General features: G+C 40.3%; 1 protein-coding gene across 1 annotated transcript in view; it reads left to right on the top strand.

Annotated features, from left to right (window-relative positions):
• ppp2r5b (protein phosphatase 2, regulatory subunit B', beta) overlaps positions 1 to 19,980 on the top strand; it is a 48,560-nt gene that overhangs the window by 18,647 nt on the left and 9,933 nt on the right. Inside the window, exons 2-7 of the mRNA XM_033609751.2 lie at positions 6,232 to 6,428; positions 8,896 to 8,997; positions 10,210 to 10,302; positions 10,860 to 10,990; positions 12,500 to 12,559; positions 16,745 to 16,853. Of these exons, the coding sequence (XP_033465642.1) occupies positions 6,232 to 6,428; positions 8,896 to 8,997; positions 10,210 to 10,302; positions 10,860 to 10,990; positions 12,500 to 12,559; positions 16,745 to 16,853 (692 nt within the window). The remainder of the gene's footprint in view (positions 1 to 6,231; positions 6,429 to 8,895; positions 8,998 to 10,209; positions 10,303 to 10,859; positions 10,991 to 12,499; positions 12,560 to 16,744; positions 16,854 to 19,980) is intronic.

Below are 19,980 nucleotides of genomic sequence, written 5' to 3'. Positions count from 1 at the left end.
CTTATATTGTACCTCCAGCCATCCGTGGAGAGGGAATCTCTCATCATGTTGCCTCTCCAGAGGTTTCACACATTATTTTTTACTCATGCACCAAAGATTTTTTTTACTCTTCTTAGACAACTACAGGGCTGGTTTATGAACTGTTGAGACATTGTACGTGCATGATATCTGGCTTTACAAATAAACATGACTTGACATTCGGGACAGACTTTTGCTGACAGCTAAGACAGCCTTTATTAATTTGGCCTTCAGTGAGCGATCCACCCTTTGGTACACTTTTAAGAACGCCTCATCAGAATCAACACCTACACAACAAATTGCTTCATTGAAGACATTACTATTTTCCAGTGTAATCTAATGTAATCTCCCATGAATGACTTCCACTTAAAATTTACTAAGGATGTCAGTTTCGGTTAATTTTGCTTTTGATAACTTGACACATTTACTGGTAACTCACTGGTTAATTTTTAAGAAAACAAAACAACACAAAATACAAAATGAAGTGAATACAAGAGGCCTTCTCTTTTTCTCTGACCCTCCATCGACTCAGTGTGATCTTTAGCGTTGCATTTCAAAGTGCTGTCCATTTGAAGGTGGTGCAGTTTTAATGTTATGTGATGTAAATGTCTTGCCTTTTATTTATTTTTTATTTGGCTTCGCTCACAGATAGTCGGCTAGCCACATTAACTCATGGAAACATAATGCACACTGCCTACCCTACAGTCTCCACTCGTTAGCTAACGTTAGCCATGGCCGCTCAGCACTATGTACCACGCAAGTCATGTGGGACCTAGCTAGCAGTGCCACTCAAATTTGGCAATTACCGTTGGTAATGCCATCCCAGTGACGGGACAGCACTGCTGCGGAAACATGATGGCCCCCCTCCAGTCTCCCCCCCAGGTGGCCCCAGTGAGTAAGCGACTTCATTTTGAGCACAGACCCCCGTGTAGCACTGTTAATTATGTTAACACCACTAGCCGTGCCGACAAAGCCAACTGTGCTAACAGAGCTAACATAGTTGAAGATGTGAAAGGGGGTTTGTGGTTCAAAACTGAGCTGCTTACTAACTGGGGCAAATGGGGATAAAGTCTAGGTTAGGCAAAATGTTTTCACAGTGTTAATCACCGAATGAGCAGCTCCCACCAGACCTGGTATGTGCGCAGTGCAGTAAACTGACGAGTAGCAAGTTAACCTATACACCGACATAGGTAACTGGTCAAAAATATTCTAAGTGGTTAACCATCAATGCCCTAAAATGTTCTGTTAAAGAAAGTCTACTATTAGTAACATGGTAAACATTAAAGTAGAAGTTGTTATATGTATTTTTTTTTTTTTTTACTCTTGGGGGCATTGGCACAAGCCGTGAACGTGACACTGACATGTGATCACTTTCTTAAGTTGAAAAACACTCAAACACTGTAAAGCTGAGAGGAGCAGCAGAGTCTGGTGATAATTCCCTGTGTGTTTGCCACTACGAGCGACCTCTTTCACATTACACAGTCATTAGATATATTGCTAATATAAAAACATTGATTGGTATAGCTTTAAAAAGGAAAAAAGTAGAACTGTAACGTTTTCAGATAATGACTGCAGGGGAAATTAATCATTCTTTGTGCATGTGCATTTTGAAAAGCTCCTTTATCTGCACAGTCACATGAGGAAGAACAAAGGATTAAAGGAAGAGTAACGCAAAGCTTGAAGCACTTTGTATTAGCACAGATAGCCTGCTCTTTATATATAAAAATAAATGTAGAGCGTAATTGCTTTTCTGTTTGTTTTAACATGCTTTTATAATTGTGGTAATGTAACTTTGGTAATGATGTGACATGTAGACGATATGAGTTTTAATCTCAGGGGACTTTCTCAGTTAATAAAGATGAAATAAATAAAGTAGTAAAATTTAACTACATGCATTTAATGTTTTGGATTTTATAGCCACAGCTTGTTACCCATTCAACACACCAATTTGGACTGTCAGGAGCATGAAAATAGCTCAGTCATAAATGACTCACTTGCTGTGATTAAGATCTGAGTTAATATTCTAATCACTGCACTGACATGATATTAAAAGCTGATTTGAATGAATGGGTCTGGAGCGACCTGCATTGACCTAATAATAGCACAGCCATGAGGAAAACTAAAATCCACCTCAGTATTACCTCAGTTTGGCTTCTCCACTGCTTCATTGTGCACCGAGTTTGTGTTATCCATTCAAATGTGAGCATTTTCTGCCAGTGCCAGACGTGATAACAGACAGCAAGGTAATACTGGTGGCCAGTTTAGCAAACGCAGACAACCAAAGACCAGTTTTAGCCCATTTGCTTTGCCTTAAAATATGTACTGTGGCTCTGTCTGTGCCTGTCATCTTCCGACACTCTTTTTTCTCTGTCATTTTTTTCCTTTGCTCTCTCCCACACTTGCTGTCACATGACCCACCAAGTCTCTTCATCTTCCCTCTCTTTTTCTCACCTCCTTTCCCACTCTCTGTGTCCCAAACACACATACATGCTTTTTTCTTTCCCGTCATCTTTTCACCTCTCTCTGTTCTTTTTTCTCAGTCCCAGCACGGCACATCTTCATACAATTACTCTCCATTAAAAATGGATTAGATTTCACCTTCACAGTGTGTCTACAGAGGGGGAACAGGAGGGGGGAGTGGACGGCCAAAAGGGGGGCCATGAGAAATCAGGAGAGAAGGAGGCAAGAGGTGGAAAGGTTAGGAAGGGGCAGATTGGGAAGGAAAGGAAAACAGAGAGGTGGAGAGAAGAAGGAAAGGATGGTACAAGAGTGATGAGCGACCAGGTGGATAAAAGGACTGAAGCTGCAGCTATCTCAAACTAACCAAGAGCCACAAATACAGAGGTGGTTGCCTCGCAGATTTAGACTCACATTCTTTCTCAAAGCAAAGTCAGAAGAAATAGTTCACTCTCAAAAACTTTTCACACTTGTTTTTTGTGACAAATAGTCAGAAAATTGTGTGATCTTGTCTGTCACACGTTTGTCCAGTCACTGAGAAATGGCTGCAATTCAAGAACAAATTGACCACTCAGTACAGCTCGATGGGCAGTCCCATAGATGGCAACACTGATGTAAAATGGGCAGAAAGGAAGGCTAAAGAAAAGTCACAGAAAAAGTTTTACAGGTTATGTCATGCATGTTGAATTGTCAAAAACCAAACCAAACAAAACCCAAAAAACAAAAAAAAAAAAAACAAGAAGCGGGTCAGTCCTGGTTTTCTGATCCTTTTAACACAAACAACAAATAATCGTCTGCATATATGACAAGTCAAAGTTTAGAGAATATTCTCCCCAATAGAAGACAGTCTTGTTGTGAGTTTAAACTAAATGTAACCCCAAATAGATAAAGTTGTAAGTCAGAAAATTAGGATCATAATCTTACAGTAAAGTTTTTCCATATCATCAACCTGGGACTTTATCAAACAGCAACTTAGTAGTTTCATTATGTGTTAGACTTAAAATAAATCCTGTTCAAATACAGATACTCTGTCACATCACCATCCAAATTATGGAAGGCACAGTTGGTCATAATTGATAGAGTAAAAGGCCACTTTCAGTGATCTCAAAAGAGTGTGTACCTGACTTATCAAGCAAAGGGCGGCTCTCGTCTATTGTCATGTAGCTTTTTGCCAAAGGGAGCAGATGGTCATGGTGTGCCCATAAGAGGTGAGGGGGTCTGGGGCTGGAAGAACTCCAGTCACCCCCTCCCTTACTCCTCCTCTGTTTCCCACCTGGGGGTTAAGAAGGGTTAAATCTAATCCGCTCCTGCTGTGTGTGTGTGTGCGTGTGTGTGTGCGAGTGTGTGAGTGAGTGTGTCTGTGAGAGTCTTGGATCATCCTCTTTCCAACTGCACAGTCAGTCTAGACTGCTTCCCAGCCATTGGTAAAGCTGCATTGTTTTTTTCTGACATAAAGAGATTATTTGTTCAAGACTAAAGTACATTTCTTGCTGACACTGCTTAGACAGGAGTCAATAGTCATTTTACTCCATGGTCATTTTAGGGTGTAGTTAGCTGTGCTCTAGTATTGGATTGCATTAAATGTGACAGATTTATGTTATTAAACAATTTTCTATTACAGAGCTTTTCTTTGTCCTTATACTTTTGAATTCTACCTCTACCTAATTTGAAAAAAAAGAGAAGAATTGCACTCAGTGCAACAAGTAGTGGAGGCAAACAATTTGCATCATGGTGGCCAGGCTAAGACCAGTTTCTCTTTGGTGTGGCACAGGAGTTTGTGTCTTAAGGCCTAAAAACATCAAAGTGACATCAAAGAACTAGCGGCAACAAAGGCTGACTGTTGTGTTGCCTCACATCATCTGTGTGTCAGCCAAGATGTTGCGCATGAGCACACTGCAAAGGCTACAGCCAATGGCTAACTAGGACGTACGTTCAGCACCAGCCTAAGAGGAAATAACTCTCCTTACTAGCAGGCAGCTCGTATCTGCCATTTCACATGGACACCAGGAAGAGTAGCTTTTGGCTTGATAACAACTAATAGGGATCCAAATAAACAGTAAACAATTAAAGGGGAACGGACAGAATGGATTCAAGATGCTAGTTAGCCAGTTAGCACATAAACAACACAACCTGATGTTGAAGGAACAAATTATATTTACCGTGCGCTAGTGAACAATAACACAAACCATTCTGAACTGTTTCTGCTTAAGAGCTCAATGGCTTGAAAATAATCTGACCTAATATAACAAGTTTGTTTCAGTTTCACACCCTCTTGACTTTAGCGGTTCGTTAGAATGATTTCTCTCACTGACAAGCTCCTCTGGGTCTAACACTGATTCAGCACGCTCAGTTGGCCAAAAACAGCCAACAAGGGTTGACTAGTGCCAAGGATACAGGACACACAGCAAGAACAAGGGAGACAGACGCTCACTGACAGCCAGGCGTTGACCTATGTCCGACTTTTGGCTTGGTGTGTTGGGGCCCTTAATTCAGACTCAGAATGGGCTGTGTGGTGGCCAATTGGTGGCCAAGCTTAAGCCTGTAGTGCCTATGGCCACCACTTACCACTCCTTTACTCCACATTGATTACAACCCAAGATTGCCCATCAGTTCTCATCGTGTTTAGTTACATGTAGAAATCAAATTATAGAACCAGTTAGGTCCACTGAGTTCCTGTAGGGTCTGTCATACATGGCAAGGTAAGGTAGTGTATCAAACAAACAATGGCTGGAAAAGGATTCAAAGCTTTAAACTCTGTCTGTGATGTCTTTCCAGATCATCTCCTTTTTCCATAGCAATTATAGGTCATATATCAGATAAGATAAGATAAGATAAGAAGCTTTATTGTCATTGTACAAAAATACACAACGAAATTTCGTTTGGCATCATGTCATAAATATACACATACAGTCTGCAACATTCTGCTGAGATCTCTCAAAAGCCTTTGCAAAGAGGATCTTATGTGTATTTTCATATCCTTTATCTTAATGTAAATCAGCATATTATTGTTCAGACCAAACCTCACACACATCTCACTTATATAGGAATCTAAACTTTGGATATTTCACTGCTATATTTAGCTATTGAGTCATCAATCATCTGGTTACCAAGGAAAAAACCCAAGGATTCCCATTTGGCTGCTGTCAAAGCCCGTAGCTCTCTCCTTTGGTGTTTGCTTCATTTTTTTACTTCTTGCATGATGCTTTACAGGCCAAGCTGCTAAGTTTCACACCCCCTCAGGCCCGTGGAATCAATTTAAAACTCACTGCATGTGTTCAGTAATCCATGGGTATCAGCCACTTTCTCTACATCTGCAAAAAAGTGGTGAATTTTTTTTGGAGGTACAAGGTTTTAATCTGACGGCCGGCAGCAGGTTGTTTCATTGTGACGAACAGGCCTGGAGAACGAATCTGACAGGTAATAGGACTGAGATACAACACAGCCCTCTGGAGGAAGGTGTGTGTGGACATGTGTGTGTGTGTGTGTGTGTGTGTATGGATGCAAGTCCCTGTGTGTGTGGGTGTGTACAAATGTGTAGAGTAATAGTCTGCTCTCTTTCCCTCATTACCTTTGAGAGAAGATCTAGCCTGTAGAATACATCTCTGTATACTACAACACTCTAAGCACAAAGCATCTTTCAGGAACGCCATCGGATTTGGCCAAGCTGCATTGCCGTTTTTGTCCTTTAACCTATTTGTCTAAAACACCTCTTTTTCTTTCTCTCTCTTTCTTCCTTCCCAACTCTCAATCATCCAGACGCCCCGGTGGCAGAGTTACATGACCTGTTCTGTAAGAAGCTGCAGCAGTGCTGCGTGCTGTTTGATTTCCTGGACTGCGTGGCCGACCTGAAGGGGAAGGAGATCAAACGTGCGGCGCTCAATGAGCTGGTGGAGAGCGTGGCCACTAGCAGAGGAGTCCTCATAGAGCCTCTGTACCCAGAGGCTATAAAGATGGTAGGAGAGGAGGAGGAGAGTGGAGGTTAGGGGTGGAGATAATGGACTAGAGGATGCACTGATGAAAGGATAGAAATGAAAGACAATGCTAAGTATCTTAATGTCAAAAAATGAACTTTTGAGAACAGACAGTGACAAACAATGGTCAATGTGGATGAACAAAGAAAGCCAGAACAATATTTCCACATGGAATCAATCCTCATCTTTTCAACACCTGGAAACTGCACAAGAAAATAGATAATAAAAGAAGAATGAATAGATGGATGAAAGAGAAGGTAGACAGTGTGATTTCCAGCAGAGACGATAAACAAAGGTGGTGAGAGAGAGGAGAGGGATAGATAGATAGATAGGATGGGAGAGATAGACTGTTTGCAAAGGGTGCTAAATAGCAATAGGCTGCACAGATGGCGAGAAAGAGAGGGATGGACAGGAAAGATGGAGTGTGGTAGAAAAAAGTGTGGACACCAACACAAAGCACCAAAGGTCCCAGAGGATATAAAGAGGAGGAAAGGAAAGAGGGATTGAGGACAGAAGGTGAAGCGAGCAGAGGATATAGCTTATGTTATAGAGTCACTATACCCAGAGGATGTGAAAACGCTGATAGGACAGAGGGTGGGATGAAAGAAAAGTGGGCAAAGGCTTTAATGTGTGGCCACAAGGTTAAAAAAAAGCTTAATTTTTATTAACGAAGGAAGGACAGAGCAACAATCCCCAGATGATATTTCCCAAACGTAGAAATATTGTGGAATTCTGGTCTAATGGTTGTTCTCTCACAAACGATTTGGACCTTTTTAAATCAAGTAAGATTTATATATTAATGTGAAATGAGCCTGTATCCTCCTGCAGAGAGAAGTTTTACTAATGCAAACAAATGGAGAGAAGGGAAGAATGGAGAAGACGATAATGCTGAATTGGGGTGTTGGGATTTACCACATTTGCTTTTTGCAGTGTAGTTTATGCACTAAATGGCCAGTGGAAATACATTTGTTGAATAAATCATGACTTTGCAAGCAGCCAGGTTGCATGGCTTACCAGTTGTTCTTCTCAAACACAGTCTGAGAACAGCTTCAGAAATGGCCGATAACAGCTGAAGTGATTGTATTTGCTTGATGTAGTTGACAGAAACCCACGTAATTGTCCTTTTAAAGGGATATTTCAGATCTTTTGAAGTGGGGTTGTATGAAATACTTGTCCATAGACAGTGTAATACATACAGTAGATGTCAGTCGGCACGCCCCCAGTTTGGAGTCTCACATGGAAACTAAGCAATCTACTGTGGGGGAGGGGTCAGCAACAAAACGTTTTTAGCCACTTGAAAAAAGTCCCACCAAAAAAAAATTCAATAATAGTATAAGTGTACACTATATTTAGAATACTGTCACTGCTTTAACTTAATGTCAGACAGTGATTTTCATTGGGAAAATTAAGCTATTACAAAGCTCTCTTTAAAGCCAGACTCCATTGAGAAAAACAGTGATTTAACATTGCTGGTGGTTTGTCTGTGTGTCTTTTGCATATAAAATGGTTAGTTCTGATTCACCAAAGTCACACAACAACACAAACTAACCGATCAAAGCAGCAGTAGACCAGCAGCTCCCATGTTCAGAAAGGTAAAATTACGTTTTTTGTGAATGGAATCTGGTGGCTATGACAAGAGCATTAGTGGGGAACTGAAGATGTTAACACCTTCTCTGTCAAAACATGCTGTCTGATGGAAATACAAAGCGGTGAAAATATTCTCACCTTAGCATATACTTAAACTGATATTGACTGTTTTAGATGGGACTTTTTTTTAGTTGGCTAAAATACGGTTTGTTGCTGACCCCCCCATTCACAGAAGTACATTGCTCAGCTTCCATGTTAGACTCCAGCCTTATTCTTTAAACTTGGGGTGTGTTGACTGAGATGTACTGTATGTAATACAATGACCATGGGTAAACACTCTACACAACCCCATTTCAAAAATCCAAACTATCCCCTTAATGTAGGGCTCTTAAAAACACCAGCTATTTATCCTGGCTCTATCCTGAGAGTTATTGAGCTTTTAGTGACACAACTCTGTGACGTGCATCATGTTGAAATATCAGCATGATGGAGTCTAGAAATGACTCAAAGGATGTTTTGCTCAGACTTGTTATTTTATCAGAGAGTCATAGACCTAGTTTTTTTCTGAAAATATAACTATCACATCTGTCTTTTTTCTTTCAATCCTGAGATTATGTCAAGGATATCCATAACATTAACAGGAATGTGCTGTGTGTCCTTTTGCTCTTCCTAATCCGCCTTTTTTACCTCTCCAATTCCTTCCCTTTCCACTTCACTTTTCCCTCATCTCCCCTTATCCCCTTCCTCTTTCAACATCCTTCCTTACCTCTCATTCATTTTCATATTTCCCTCTTCCTATTTTCGTCCTCACACTCCTGTTCCCATCACTCTCCTTCCCTTCTCCTCCTCTGTGGTTTTCCAGATCTCGGTAAATATCTTCCGGACTCTTCCACCCAGCGAGAATCCAGAGTTCGATCCTGAGGAAGATGAGCCAACACTCGAAGCCTCCTGGCCGCATCTGCAGGTACAACATACACCACTTACATAATTTCATGCATTTTCCCCCTGCAGAGGTAAAGGACAATTTCTCTTGGAAAAGATATGTTCAGCAAAACATGTTGACTTTGGTCTTTTTTGTGCAAAAAACAGTTTGGGAATTGTTGAGATGTACTTGCTTTTGTTTTTTATAGTGAAACACAATGCAGTGTCAGTAAGTGCCATGAAAAATGGGCCCTACTATATATTATATACTATATTTGGGAGGGCGGACAATGCCATAATGCACACAACTCCCACCAGGTGTTGCTTTGAATGCAGCGTTCAGCAATTATCTGCACATAAACATACTGTACCTGAGCCTGAGGTCCTTTAGATCAGTTAAATCTGCTGTTGAAAGCAACATTGTTTGCCCAAATGTAACTTTTTTATCACTCGGAATCACAAGATTGAGCTCTAGAAAAGGAGAACGTCACAGCTTCTAAAAATACTTGTGATGTTTGTCCAGATGACATTTGTTTGTGGTGTACAGTCACTTCTGCACCTTCAGGAAGAGATGAGTCAAAAATATAAGCGTGAAGTCCAGACTGTTATGAAACAAAATCTTTTTCCCTTCAGTTGGTATTTTGTGGTGTAAAGCATTCTACTCTTTATAAAGTTGAGCACTGAGTCAGCAAGTGAAGTAGATCCTGGTTTCTTAAGCTCAGATATTTCTCACAGAAGTCACGTCTTGTTGCCATTTGGAGCAGTCATCATGCTGTGTTGCCTAGAGCAGCTTTGAAAAAATAGTTTGCCCTCACTCACTATTTTGCTGAGACTGAGACGAGAAGATTGATACCATACTTACATATGCCCAGTCAATATGAAGCCACAACCTGTGGTCTGTTAGCTTAGCTTAGTATTAAGACTTGGGAACAGGTAATAAAGCTAGCCTGGCTCTGTCTAAAGATTAAGAAAGCGCCTACCAGCACCTCTAAATCTTACTAATTCATCACTAATTTATCTCATTCTTGTGCCATCTTCTAATTGATTTGTGTACAAGCAGTCCTTGTGCTAATCTGAGATAACTGCTGCTGGCCTTAGCTACGTGGTTGGCATACAGACATGAGAATGGCATCGATCTTCTTTTCTAACTCTTGGCAAGAAAATGAATAATTACCAAAATGTCATACTATTCCTTCAGGAGACAAACATAGACACTAAATGATGTCTAATCATTTGCTTTCTGTGCCTTCGTTAGCTGGTGTACGAGTTCTTTCTGCGTTTCCTGGAGAGCCCGGACTTCCAGCCCTCCATGGCCAAACGCTATGTCGACCAGAAGTTTGTCCTGCAGGTAATCCTCTCTCTCCTCGCAGTTTGTCAAATCCAAAGCCCTAAGATGTCTCTAAAATCCTGATAAATGGAAAGGTATAAATAAATGAAGCTCTTCTTTGAAACTGCAGCCATCACAGAACCTCGTAATATCCCTGCTGGAGTGCTCTCCAATTTTGTTATCTAAGTCGGGGCACATATAAAAAATTGACTAAAAGACTCCGCAGTCCCTGTCGTACAACTTTTACGTTTAATATCCTGCTTTATTTTAGAAATTGACGGGGAAAAAAACAGTTTATGTAATATTAATTTTGCGTGGTGAATGGAAAAAAACACCATGAAATATTCTTACAGATGAAAGAAGTACAACAGATTATAGTAGAACAAAGACATTACTGTTTATGAATAGTTCAAATGACTTTAAAGTTAGGATTTGGTTGTCTTGATTTGGTGAGGAGGTTGGAGAATGAATGCATTCAGAAAAGGTCCTCACAAGAACTATAATGCAAACATACCGTACTTGTGTCTGTAATTATCGTGTGTGTGTGTGTGTGTGTGTGTGTGTGTGTGTGTGTGTAGCTCCTGGAGCTGTTTGACAGTGAGGACCCCAGGGAGAGGGAGTACCTAAAGACCATCCTGCACCGTGTCTATGGAAAACTACTGGGCCTCCGAGCCTACATCCGCAAACAGATCAACAACATCTTCCTCAGGTACACGCCGTCTTCCACCAATCCAATGCACAGGATTTACGGGTGCTATTTATGGCATCGTAACGTCAATAAATCAAACATTAACCAACAAAGATCATCAGCAGGGAGGAAGGCAGTGTTTATGACTTCTGTAATGCATGTTTTTAGTTTAATTAATGATGATCTTAAAGCACAAAACGGGAAAATTGTGGAGTGGTTCCTTAACAAGTGAAACAAGACACAGACAGCGTACAGCTCCTTTTTAATTAGCTGCATCAATACTATATAATACTGGATTCTTGTAACTTCCAGTTGTTATGGCTTTGCATCTATTTGGACATCATTTTGTGGATGCTTCTGTAGTTCTGTCACTGACTCTGAACTATACCCAGGAGGCTGGGGTTAAAGGGCCACTTCAACCCTGAATAAAATATATATTTTTCCTTTGACCTGTAATGCTATTTATCACTCTGGTTTGTTTTGGTGTGAGTTGCAGAGTGGAGAGATTGGCTGAGAGATGTCTGCCTTCTCTCAGATAGAGCTAAATGGCACTCAGCTTGTGGTACTCAAAGTGCCAAAAAAAATAAATTTGAAAAACTCAACAGCAATGTTTCTTTCCAAAAATCATGACTCTAGATAATCCACAAACCTCGTTGTGAGCGGTTTCATGTAGGAACTATGTTCTTTCTACTGAACTACACCCACCAAACATATCACCGCGCAGAAGGATGCTTGAACTGTGCCTTTAACAGTTTTCCCACACAGCTGCTCGTAATTATGGTCTATACAATGTGATGTCAATGAGGCATAAGCATCAACACAGATGAGAACTTGGAGAGGGTTTAAGGGACATGTTGTCTAAATTTTTGGGAGGCACAAAGTGCCACATGGAGTATTTTCTGGCTCAGATAATATTCTCATGCACACAAACAAGTCCACCACATGCTCAAACATGACTGTGCACGTTTGCAGTCCTGACACTGACCAGATCAGCAATGTATCTCCATTCTGCATCTATCTTGAGTGATAAATCATCGTGTGGTGACACATATCTCCTCAAATAATTGATCAAACGGCTCTGACTAACAAGAGTGCTGCGATGCAAACTCATGTTTCATCTTTCCCTTCACCAAGCGCAGCTGGATTGTTGTGTTTGCAATAATAATTCAAGCACTGGAGAGCTGCAACACGCTATGTTTCTGCCTCAGTTAACTGGTTTCAGTATCACTGTTCATTTTGACAACTCAAAAATGCAGTATAGGCGTAAATCTGCCCTTACTGTTATTGTACTTCAATTCTCTCTCCCATGATGACATCACAGAAGTAACAGAGTTGTATTCCAGACATAGTATACATCATGATATATGATGTTGGTAATTTTACACTAAGTTAACGGATTATGTTTTCTATTTCAAGACTTGCAGTCCTTCTTTAAGTTGATTTTACTTTTGTTTGATTAGAACAGCTACATGATCTACTGATGAATCATTACAAATCACTCTGTGTGTGTGTTTTGTGTCTGATCTTCAGGTTCATATATGAAACTGAGCACTTCAATGGAGTCGCGGAGCTTCTGGAAATCCTCGGCAGGTTCGTATCCACACACTTTGGAGCAAACTTTGTTGCACTGGAGGAAAGCATAATTTGTAGTATATCATGGCTTAATGAATGCACTTGGAGTTGAGTCTCAACACACACACACACACACACACACACACATTTATGTACACACATACTGCACTTGGCCAGCTGCTCCTATTCAGGAGACAGCTGGTAACCCAATGAATTAAGCAGCTACGAAAAATGGCGACAAAGCATAACCACTACTGAAACTGCTCAGCACAAAAAACAATATGCATTTATTTTTTATTTATTATCATCCTTCCTTCTTATCAGGTAAACACAACAGTGTAAAGCCTGTCGGAGTGAGAAATGAGTTACAAGGCATGGGGGGAAATGAGTAAACGTGGGGGGTGACAGGGAGGAGAGACGTAAACAAGACGGGGGGTTAAAGACACAAATGAGAAATGATTCAGAGGTTTGTATAGTTTGTAGCTGTGTCTCTGAGGCCAGTAAAAGAAATATGAGCAAGATAGAAATGAGGCGAGAGCAAGGACGGAAGCCAAACTGATAAACAAACATGTCTTGCTCTCTGCTTGTGCTCATACACAAATCAATGGGCACAAGAACAGAAAGATGGATAAAGAGAAAGGAAGGGAGGGAGAAAATGGAGGATGACTACAAACAAGAGTGATGATGTCATCTAGTTTATGTCCTCAATTCCCCTGTATACAAAATCATGTTAAAGGGATGGTTCAACATTTTAGGAATAACTTAATTTCTTTCTGTGACATACTCACCAGCACCTCTAAAGCTGTCTTGTTTACATAATCTAAATTATTTGATTAAACCACAAATGGGCTAATTAGCTAGGCTAGGTTGTGAGCGCAAGCATCCAGTGTAGAGCTAGTGTTAGCATTGATTGTTAGCTCTTCTCATAATTTGTCTTTCTTTGAGGCACATTTTCTGAAAACATCAGATGCCGGGTGCAGCTAACATTGGCTCTACACTTTAATTAATAATCTAAGCTCACTTCACAGCCCTAGCTAAAGTAGTTAGCCACCTGTACATAGCATGTGTCCATGTTTAGCTAATTGAAAAATTGGTTACTGCTAGTTGTACTTACTTGCTTTAGCTAATGAGAAGAATGCAGTGAATAATTGCTTTTCATTGAAGGACATTCTAATGGCTAAAATCTGCTGTGACTTTTGTGCTTAATTATAGACTTAATCATCGCTAATGACGACAATAGCAGAGATATGTGAAATCAGCAAACTTGTTGATTTCTGTTTTCATTTTCAGCTGTAACTGTAACGTTTAAAGATATATAGCTTAACACGGTCGTCTGACCCATTTGACGTTTCTGCTGTGCTTATTTTATATACTTTGTTGCTTTGCTATCATCTCTAACAAACTAAACCTACCGGCACGGACGCTAAACAATGGACTGCTGTGGATGCGGGTGCAGCAAAGCGTAATTTAGCCACCAAAAAAAAAAAAAAATCAATATTAGTGTAAGTGCACATTCTATTTGAATATTTGCCATGCTTCACCTTACACACTAACTATTCCACACAGCGGCAGAACAGCAACTTCAGTGTTCTGCTAAGTTAAATGACTGCTTTTGTCAATGTAGTTTGGTGGCTTTAATTTGATGGCTTCATTTCCCCATTAAAAGGCTGTCTAATGTGGTGAAAATATTTTTAAGATAGTGTACACTTAAGCTGATATTGGCATTTTTTAGATGGCTAAAAACTAACTTACTTACATTTTATGTATGCGATGTGAGGATTTTCTAGCCGGAAATATTTGTAATTAAACATTGTGATTAAGTCTATTCAACACTATTTAGGCAGAAATGCCTTTAAATATTTTTTTAAAATTAATTTTCTACATAGAATAAGTGGAATAAAAGGAGGGCATTAGGGTATAATGCAAGGCTTAGCCATAGCTCCTGTTGGTTAGCATGAGTACAAAATCTATTTGCTCCTGTCAGAGTTGTGTCTTCCTCTTATGAACATTTCAAAAATCAAAATGTCATTAACACTGGCTTTTTACTTTGATGCTGAATAATAGGTTAGGGTTATAATCCAAGCTATATGACAACCTAGCTAGTTAGCTGGCTAGCTAGGTCATGGCCTTGTCATGCTAACATAGATAAAAGGAAAAGGCAGTTGCAGTTTCTTTCTCAGAGAAAGCAAATAAAAGTATTTAAGATGTAGATATAACACAGCTTTATCACTCCAAACTAGCAATGACATTAGTTTATGACATACTTCTGTTACATAAACAGACATGTTGATAGTGCGGAAAGATTGAGACACGGAGAGATGGAAGGAGACAGAGAATAAACAAAAGACGATGGAAGATGGGAAATCAGAAAGCAAACAAAGAAATCATTATTAGAGTCAATAAATATTAATTTCTCTCAAGGGCGTTCTGGTGGCTGACTCTAGCATGTGCCCTCTGTCTTTGTCTTCATTATTCGACACTAATAAGACAGAGGTGCCTTCAAATAATCCTCACTGATGTTAAACATAGAAGAAAATAAAGAGAGTTAAAAAGAGGGATGAATTCAGAGAGGTTTGGAGAGACTGGACTCTCACTTATACTGTTTTGTTTTGGTTTTTTTTTGGTTTTTGCCAACATAATAAAGGTTAAAGAGATTCATACAAAATCTGAAACCTTTTTGCCACCCACAATCATCATGTCAGCTGATCCAAAAAAAAAGTGAAATCAGAACTGAACGCTGACTTTTGAGGTTGAGAGCTTTGGGTTAATGTAGAGAGGGAGTTCGAGGAGAGGATGAATCCAAGGTGTGAAAACAAGAGGAAGGAAAGGAGGGATGAGAGATGGAGAGAGGACGAGTGAGTTAACAGTGAGTCAGAAGTGGAGGAAGGAGAAGGGAGAAGCAGGAGAGGAGAGAGAGAGGTTTGTATTCATGTTGGTGGTAACAGAGGTATTTATAGCTCCTCCCACACATGGAGAGAGGGAGAGAAAGATGGGTGAGGGAGGATGCATTGTACAGAAAGAGAAAGAGAGAGAGAGAGGAAGAAGACAGGAGGCAGAGAGGAAGATTAGAGGAACAGCAGGAGGGAGATACTGAAGAAATTAAACAAAGATGCTATTAGAAAAGGACGGCAGACAGACAGGTAGACTGATACAGAGACAAACAGATAAATTAAGTGCTGCTAAATAAGAGTCGTACTCTCCAAGTTTAGTTCCCACTCTTCCACAGCTCATGCTCTTTCCACCGTAGGCTGAACTACCACTATGTCAGTCAGTGTAGCAATGAGCACAGCAGACCACGCATTTGTCTATTCACTTGGAAATGGACACAGTACAAGAATAGATTCCACCACACAGACAAAGGCACATGTGCGCACGTGATGTTTTTATGTAAATACATGTCAGTTTTGCTGCTGTCTATTCAGTTAAAATACCAACTACGTCAGCTTGTTGTTTTTTGCCAGGAAGAACACAAACTTGATAAAAAGAAGAGTTCATATGGTACACAGTGAAAGTACGTCACTTGTAATCATGTATTTGTCACATAACGTCATGCAAGATACAACTTCAGTTAAATGCGATCCCGTCAGCTCCTTCAACTTGTATATCGCAATTCAGTGCCTTTTTTGCCTCTTCTTAAATTCTAGGCTGCTGCTTTATAACTGTCCATGTTTCCAGATGGTTCTGGTAATCCATGGTTTCTGCTTGTGGAATTATTTTACTGTAGTTTTGGGTACAGTTGCATCCGTTGTTAAATCCACCACAGACTCAATGAATTCATTGATGTCATCCGTGACAAAGGATGATGGTATCCTTGAACTTGCTCCAAACTCAAACTGGATCCATCTCTTGCGCCACTGGGGGGATGCATCATAGTTCGTATACATATCTTGACCTCAACAAGATGGCTGCATGGTTGCACCTACTGAACACAGGCAGCAACTACGCTCTGCAGCTGCCTCTGAACAGCGTTTAACAGTGACCCAGAGCGAGCAGGAACAGGATAGCACCTCACACTCCCACTGTCACACCAGTCCTTATTCATCATAAAGCACACGCCTCTGCCTTCCTTTTGTTTGCCAGAGTCTTCTGCTCTGCCGGATGAGCATATAGAGAAAGAATAATATGGTTGCACGACGCTGTCCAAGATATATCCAAGTTTCAGTGACACCTATATAACTGTGACTTTCCTTTCCTGTCCTCCAGCATCATAAATGGCTTTGCCCTGCCCCTGAAGGCCGAACACAAGCAGTTCCTGGTTCGGGTCCTCATCCCGCTACACACGGCAAAGTCCCTTTCCATCTTCCACGCACAGGTCTGTGACATTCTCCTGCAACATCCACTATTTAAATGTATTTGTTTGTATATTACACTACTTCGTAATCTCTAGTATTACCACCAGTTTCTTTTTCTGAAGTTAAAAACTTTTGACACCCCTTCATTTTTTAGCCTGTGTAACACCAGTTTACACAGTTCCTGATATAGTTTGATGCCATGCCTACATCCACATGCAGGGACATATGTGTATTTGAAAGTCTGTTGTACCTTACAACTGTTTTTCATGTGTGTTTATGTGCTTATGAAGGCCAACACTGATCCCGTTTACTGGTATATTGTACTATTGTTATGACTGTAATTTCCCCATTTTCAAACTAAGCAACCAAACACTGAATTATGTTTATGCCAGGGTGTAAACGTCACTGAAACTATATTTAGATCTCAGTAAGCTACAACTATCAAATGGCTTTGCAGTTCTTCTGACTGAGGCATGCGTTGTTGTAGGTTTTAGAGACCTTTCTCCTCCAAGTATCAGATTCACACTGAGGTGTAGTTTATCTTCTGGCTTCTCTACTAAGAAGATATTCAGGGGCCTGATTATAGAAAATAATCCTTACTGCTGGTCTTATCTTAAAAGATCTTCCTATTACAGACACAATACCTAAACTCATTGCTGTGTCCTATCTCAGACCTCCTCTCTTATCTTAACTTAAAATCCTGACTATAACTGCAAATTTGATTCTTCGATGCCCACTCGTCCTTTCCTTCCAGTATCCGTGTGTAACTTACATGAGACTGCCTGTATCTTTGATTTGAATGTATCAGTGTGCTACTTAAGATGGACAACCATAATATCATAGGCTCTCAGTTGCTTATTATAGCTAGCTTGCTGTCATGGACAAAAAGAGATGGGTGTTCAGTTTTAGCTACGAGAAGTCAGACGCACTAATCGTGTCAATTTTTTAGATTAATTATTAAATGAATTAATTTGAATTGTTTATTAAAATTTAAAGAGCCATGCTACAGTTGGAGTAGCCTCTCAATCGTTATATTTCAGGGTTCATTTTGTTCCCCATCTCCATTATCATTGCCTTAAAGAACCAACAACACTGCTGCTGCCATTTTTAGCAGTTAGGTTCTGTGAGTAAGATAGGATTTGTTTCCTAAATGCGGTCAGGAAACATATTTCTGTAATACCAGAAACCCTAAATGTCATCCCAAACTGAGATAAGATAGGATTTCAGGAAGTGTCTGTAATGAGGCTCCAGATGTTTTTCCTACACTGAAACATCAGCCATACAGGAACATGTCTCAAATGATAGTTTGGGATTCCTGCAATGTGTCAAATGTACCACTAGGAGGCAGAGTTTGGTCACAGATAGTACTGCAGAGAAATGCGCTCACCTTTGAATCACACTCAGCATGGGTGCCTTTGGTTTTTTCAGTCTGTGAGTGTTTGTGTATGAGTATGTGTGTTTGGGTTATCATAATATTTGATGACACAGATGGCAGCCAGTCTATTGTGTGTGCGTGTGTGTGCATTTTATTTGTGCCACTCATTATTTGATTATGCGCAAGGTAGGGTTTTTATAGAGGTATGTGTGCAAGTGTGTGTGTGTGTGTGTGTGTGTGTGTGTGTGTATTCTGGGTCTCAGCATCACCGTGCCCTACATTTCTCCTCCCCGTCTCTCTCCCTGTGGTCCACACACATACATTATTCACACACTCAAACACACACACACTCAGTTTGACGGGGTCACGGGGGACACATGTGAGTGGACAGCAGTTTTGTGCTCAGTAGGTGTGGCTGCGCGGAAGTGACCCAGTTCTGGATCTGAATATCGAAATAAAATATCAAAGCAGCATCTTTTCTTCATCTAAAAGGTTTTTCAACACTTGAATCATCCTTCCTGTAGCCCTATGAAGGCATTTCTCATTTATATTCATGCCACTAAATTAGAGTAACAGCAGTTGGAGCTATGTTTTGTAGCCACAACATGGTTACACATCATGGTTCCAAATATCAAAAAGCAAATGCAGTGATTATGTATGAAAGAACATATCAGACTCCCTTACTATATATCTGAACTGAAATAATAATTTTTGCCAAGACCCCAGTATATCCTTGGTGTTCGTTTGACTTATCTACTGATTTGCTTAAAACTGCAATTATTAAAAAGAACATACAGGTATTTCAATTTCATCTACATCTCTGCAGCGACAGTGGTCAGTTTTGACACTCTGCTCCACTTACCCAGCACTGATTTGCCCCCCTTCATGGTATAATGTGGAACAAACACAACACTGAGTGTGCAGGAGCTGCCAAATGACATGACACAAGCAAAATGTAACTTCTAGTGGGAATCAGTAAAAGCAACAGCAAACTAAGATAACTAGCCACTGCTCTCTCTCGCTCCCACACTACTATCAAACTGTAATACAAGGTAGTGCTGATCATATATAAACCAACATTCTGTTATCGTGTTTCCTATTTCTAAGCTAAAATGTATTCAGAAGCAAAGTTTAGTGCACTGTTTGGCTGTAATGTGAGAATTTGTGAACAGGAAGTGGATGCCATACTGTTTCCCATATTGTAAAAATGGAGGCTGAAAATACTGAGATCAAATGATAAAACTAACTGTGCGGATAAAATATGAACCAAAATTCTGTTACTGTGTTGCCTACATCTCAAATGAAATGTTTTTAGGAACATATTTTGGCATACTGTTCATACCAGCAGGCTGCCATATTGTTTCCTGTGACAAAAAGGCCAAGCTCGTATTACGCCACCCACCAGTGGAAGCGTTTATTGGTCTGGTGTAGTGCAATTCATTCTCGCAGTTGAAGTTGAGCAAAAGAAAATGCCAAAGCCCCTTTTGTGTTGTGTTGTGGAGGATTCAGTGACTTGCATAGTTTACATGCAGTGCTTCAGATGCAGTTCCTGCCATCTGGTGGTCTTTTTTACGTTACTACAACAACAGTTTGGCTGGCACATGAACAGTCACAGTGACTGAAATAATTGAAATAATAATAAAACTAGGACAAGAATAATTCGATGACATCACACGTAAAAGACGACTAGGAATTATTCGTCATGGACCATCGTGTCTGTCATGTCTGTCGGCCAAGTCATGGCACAATTTTATGACTCCACAATCACGTAA

This window comes from Epinephelus lanceolatus, chromosome 22 (genome assembly GCF_041903045.1).
Source record: "Epinephelus lanceolatus isolate andai-2023 chromosome 22, ASM4190304v1, whole genome shotgun sequence".
Classification (NCBI taxonomy): Eukaryota; Metazoa; Chordata; class Actinopteri; order Perciformes; family Serranidae; genus Epinephelus; species Epinephelus lanceolatus.
Note: the sequence above shows the minus strand (reverse complement) of the source record. Positions and strands in the feature narration are given on the sequence as shown.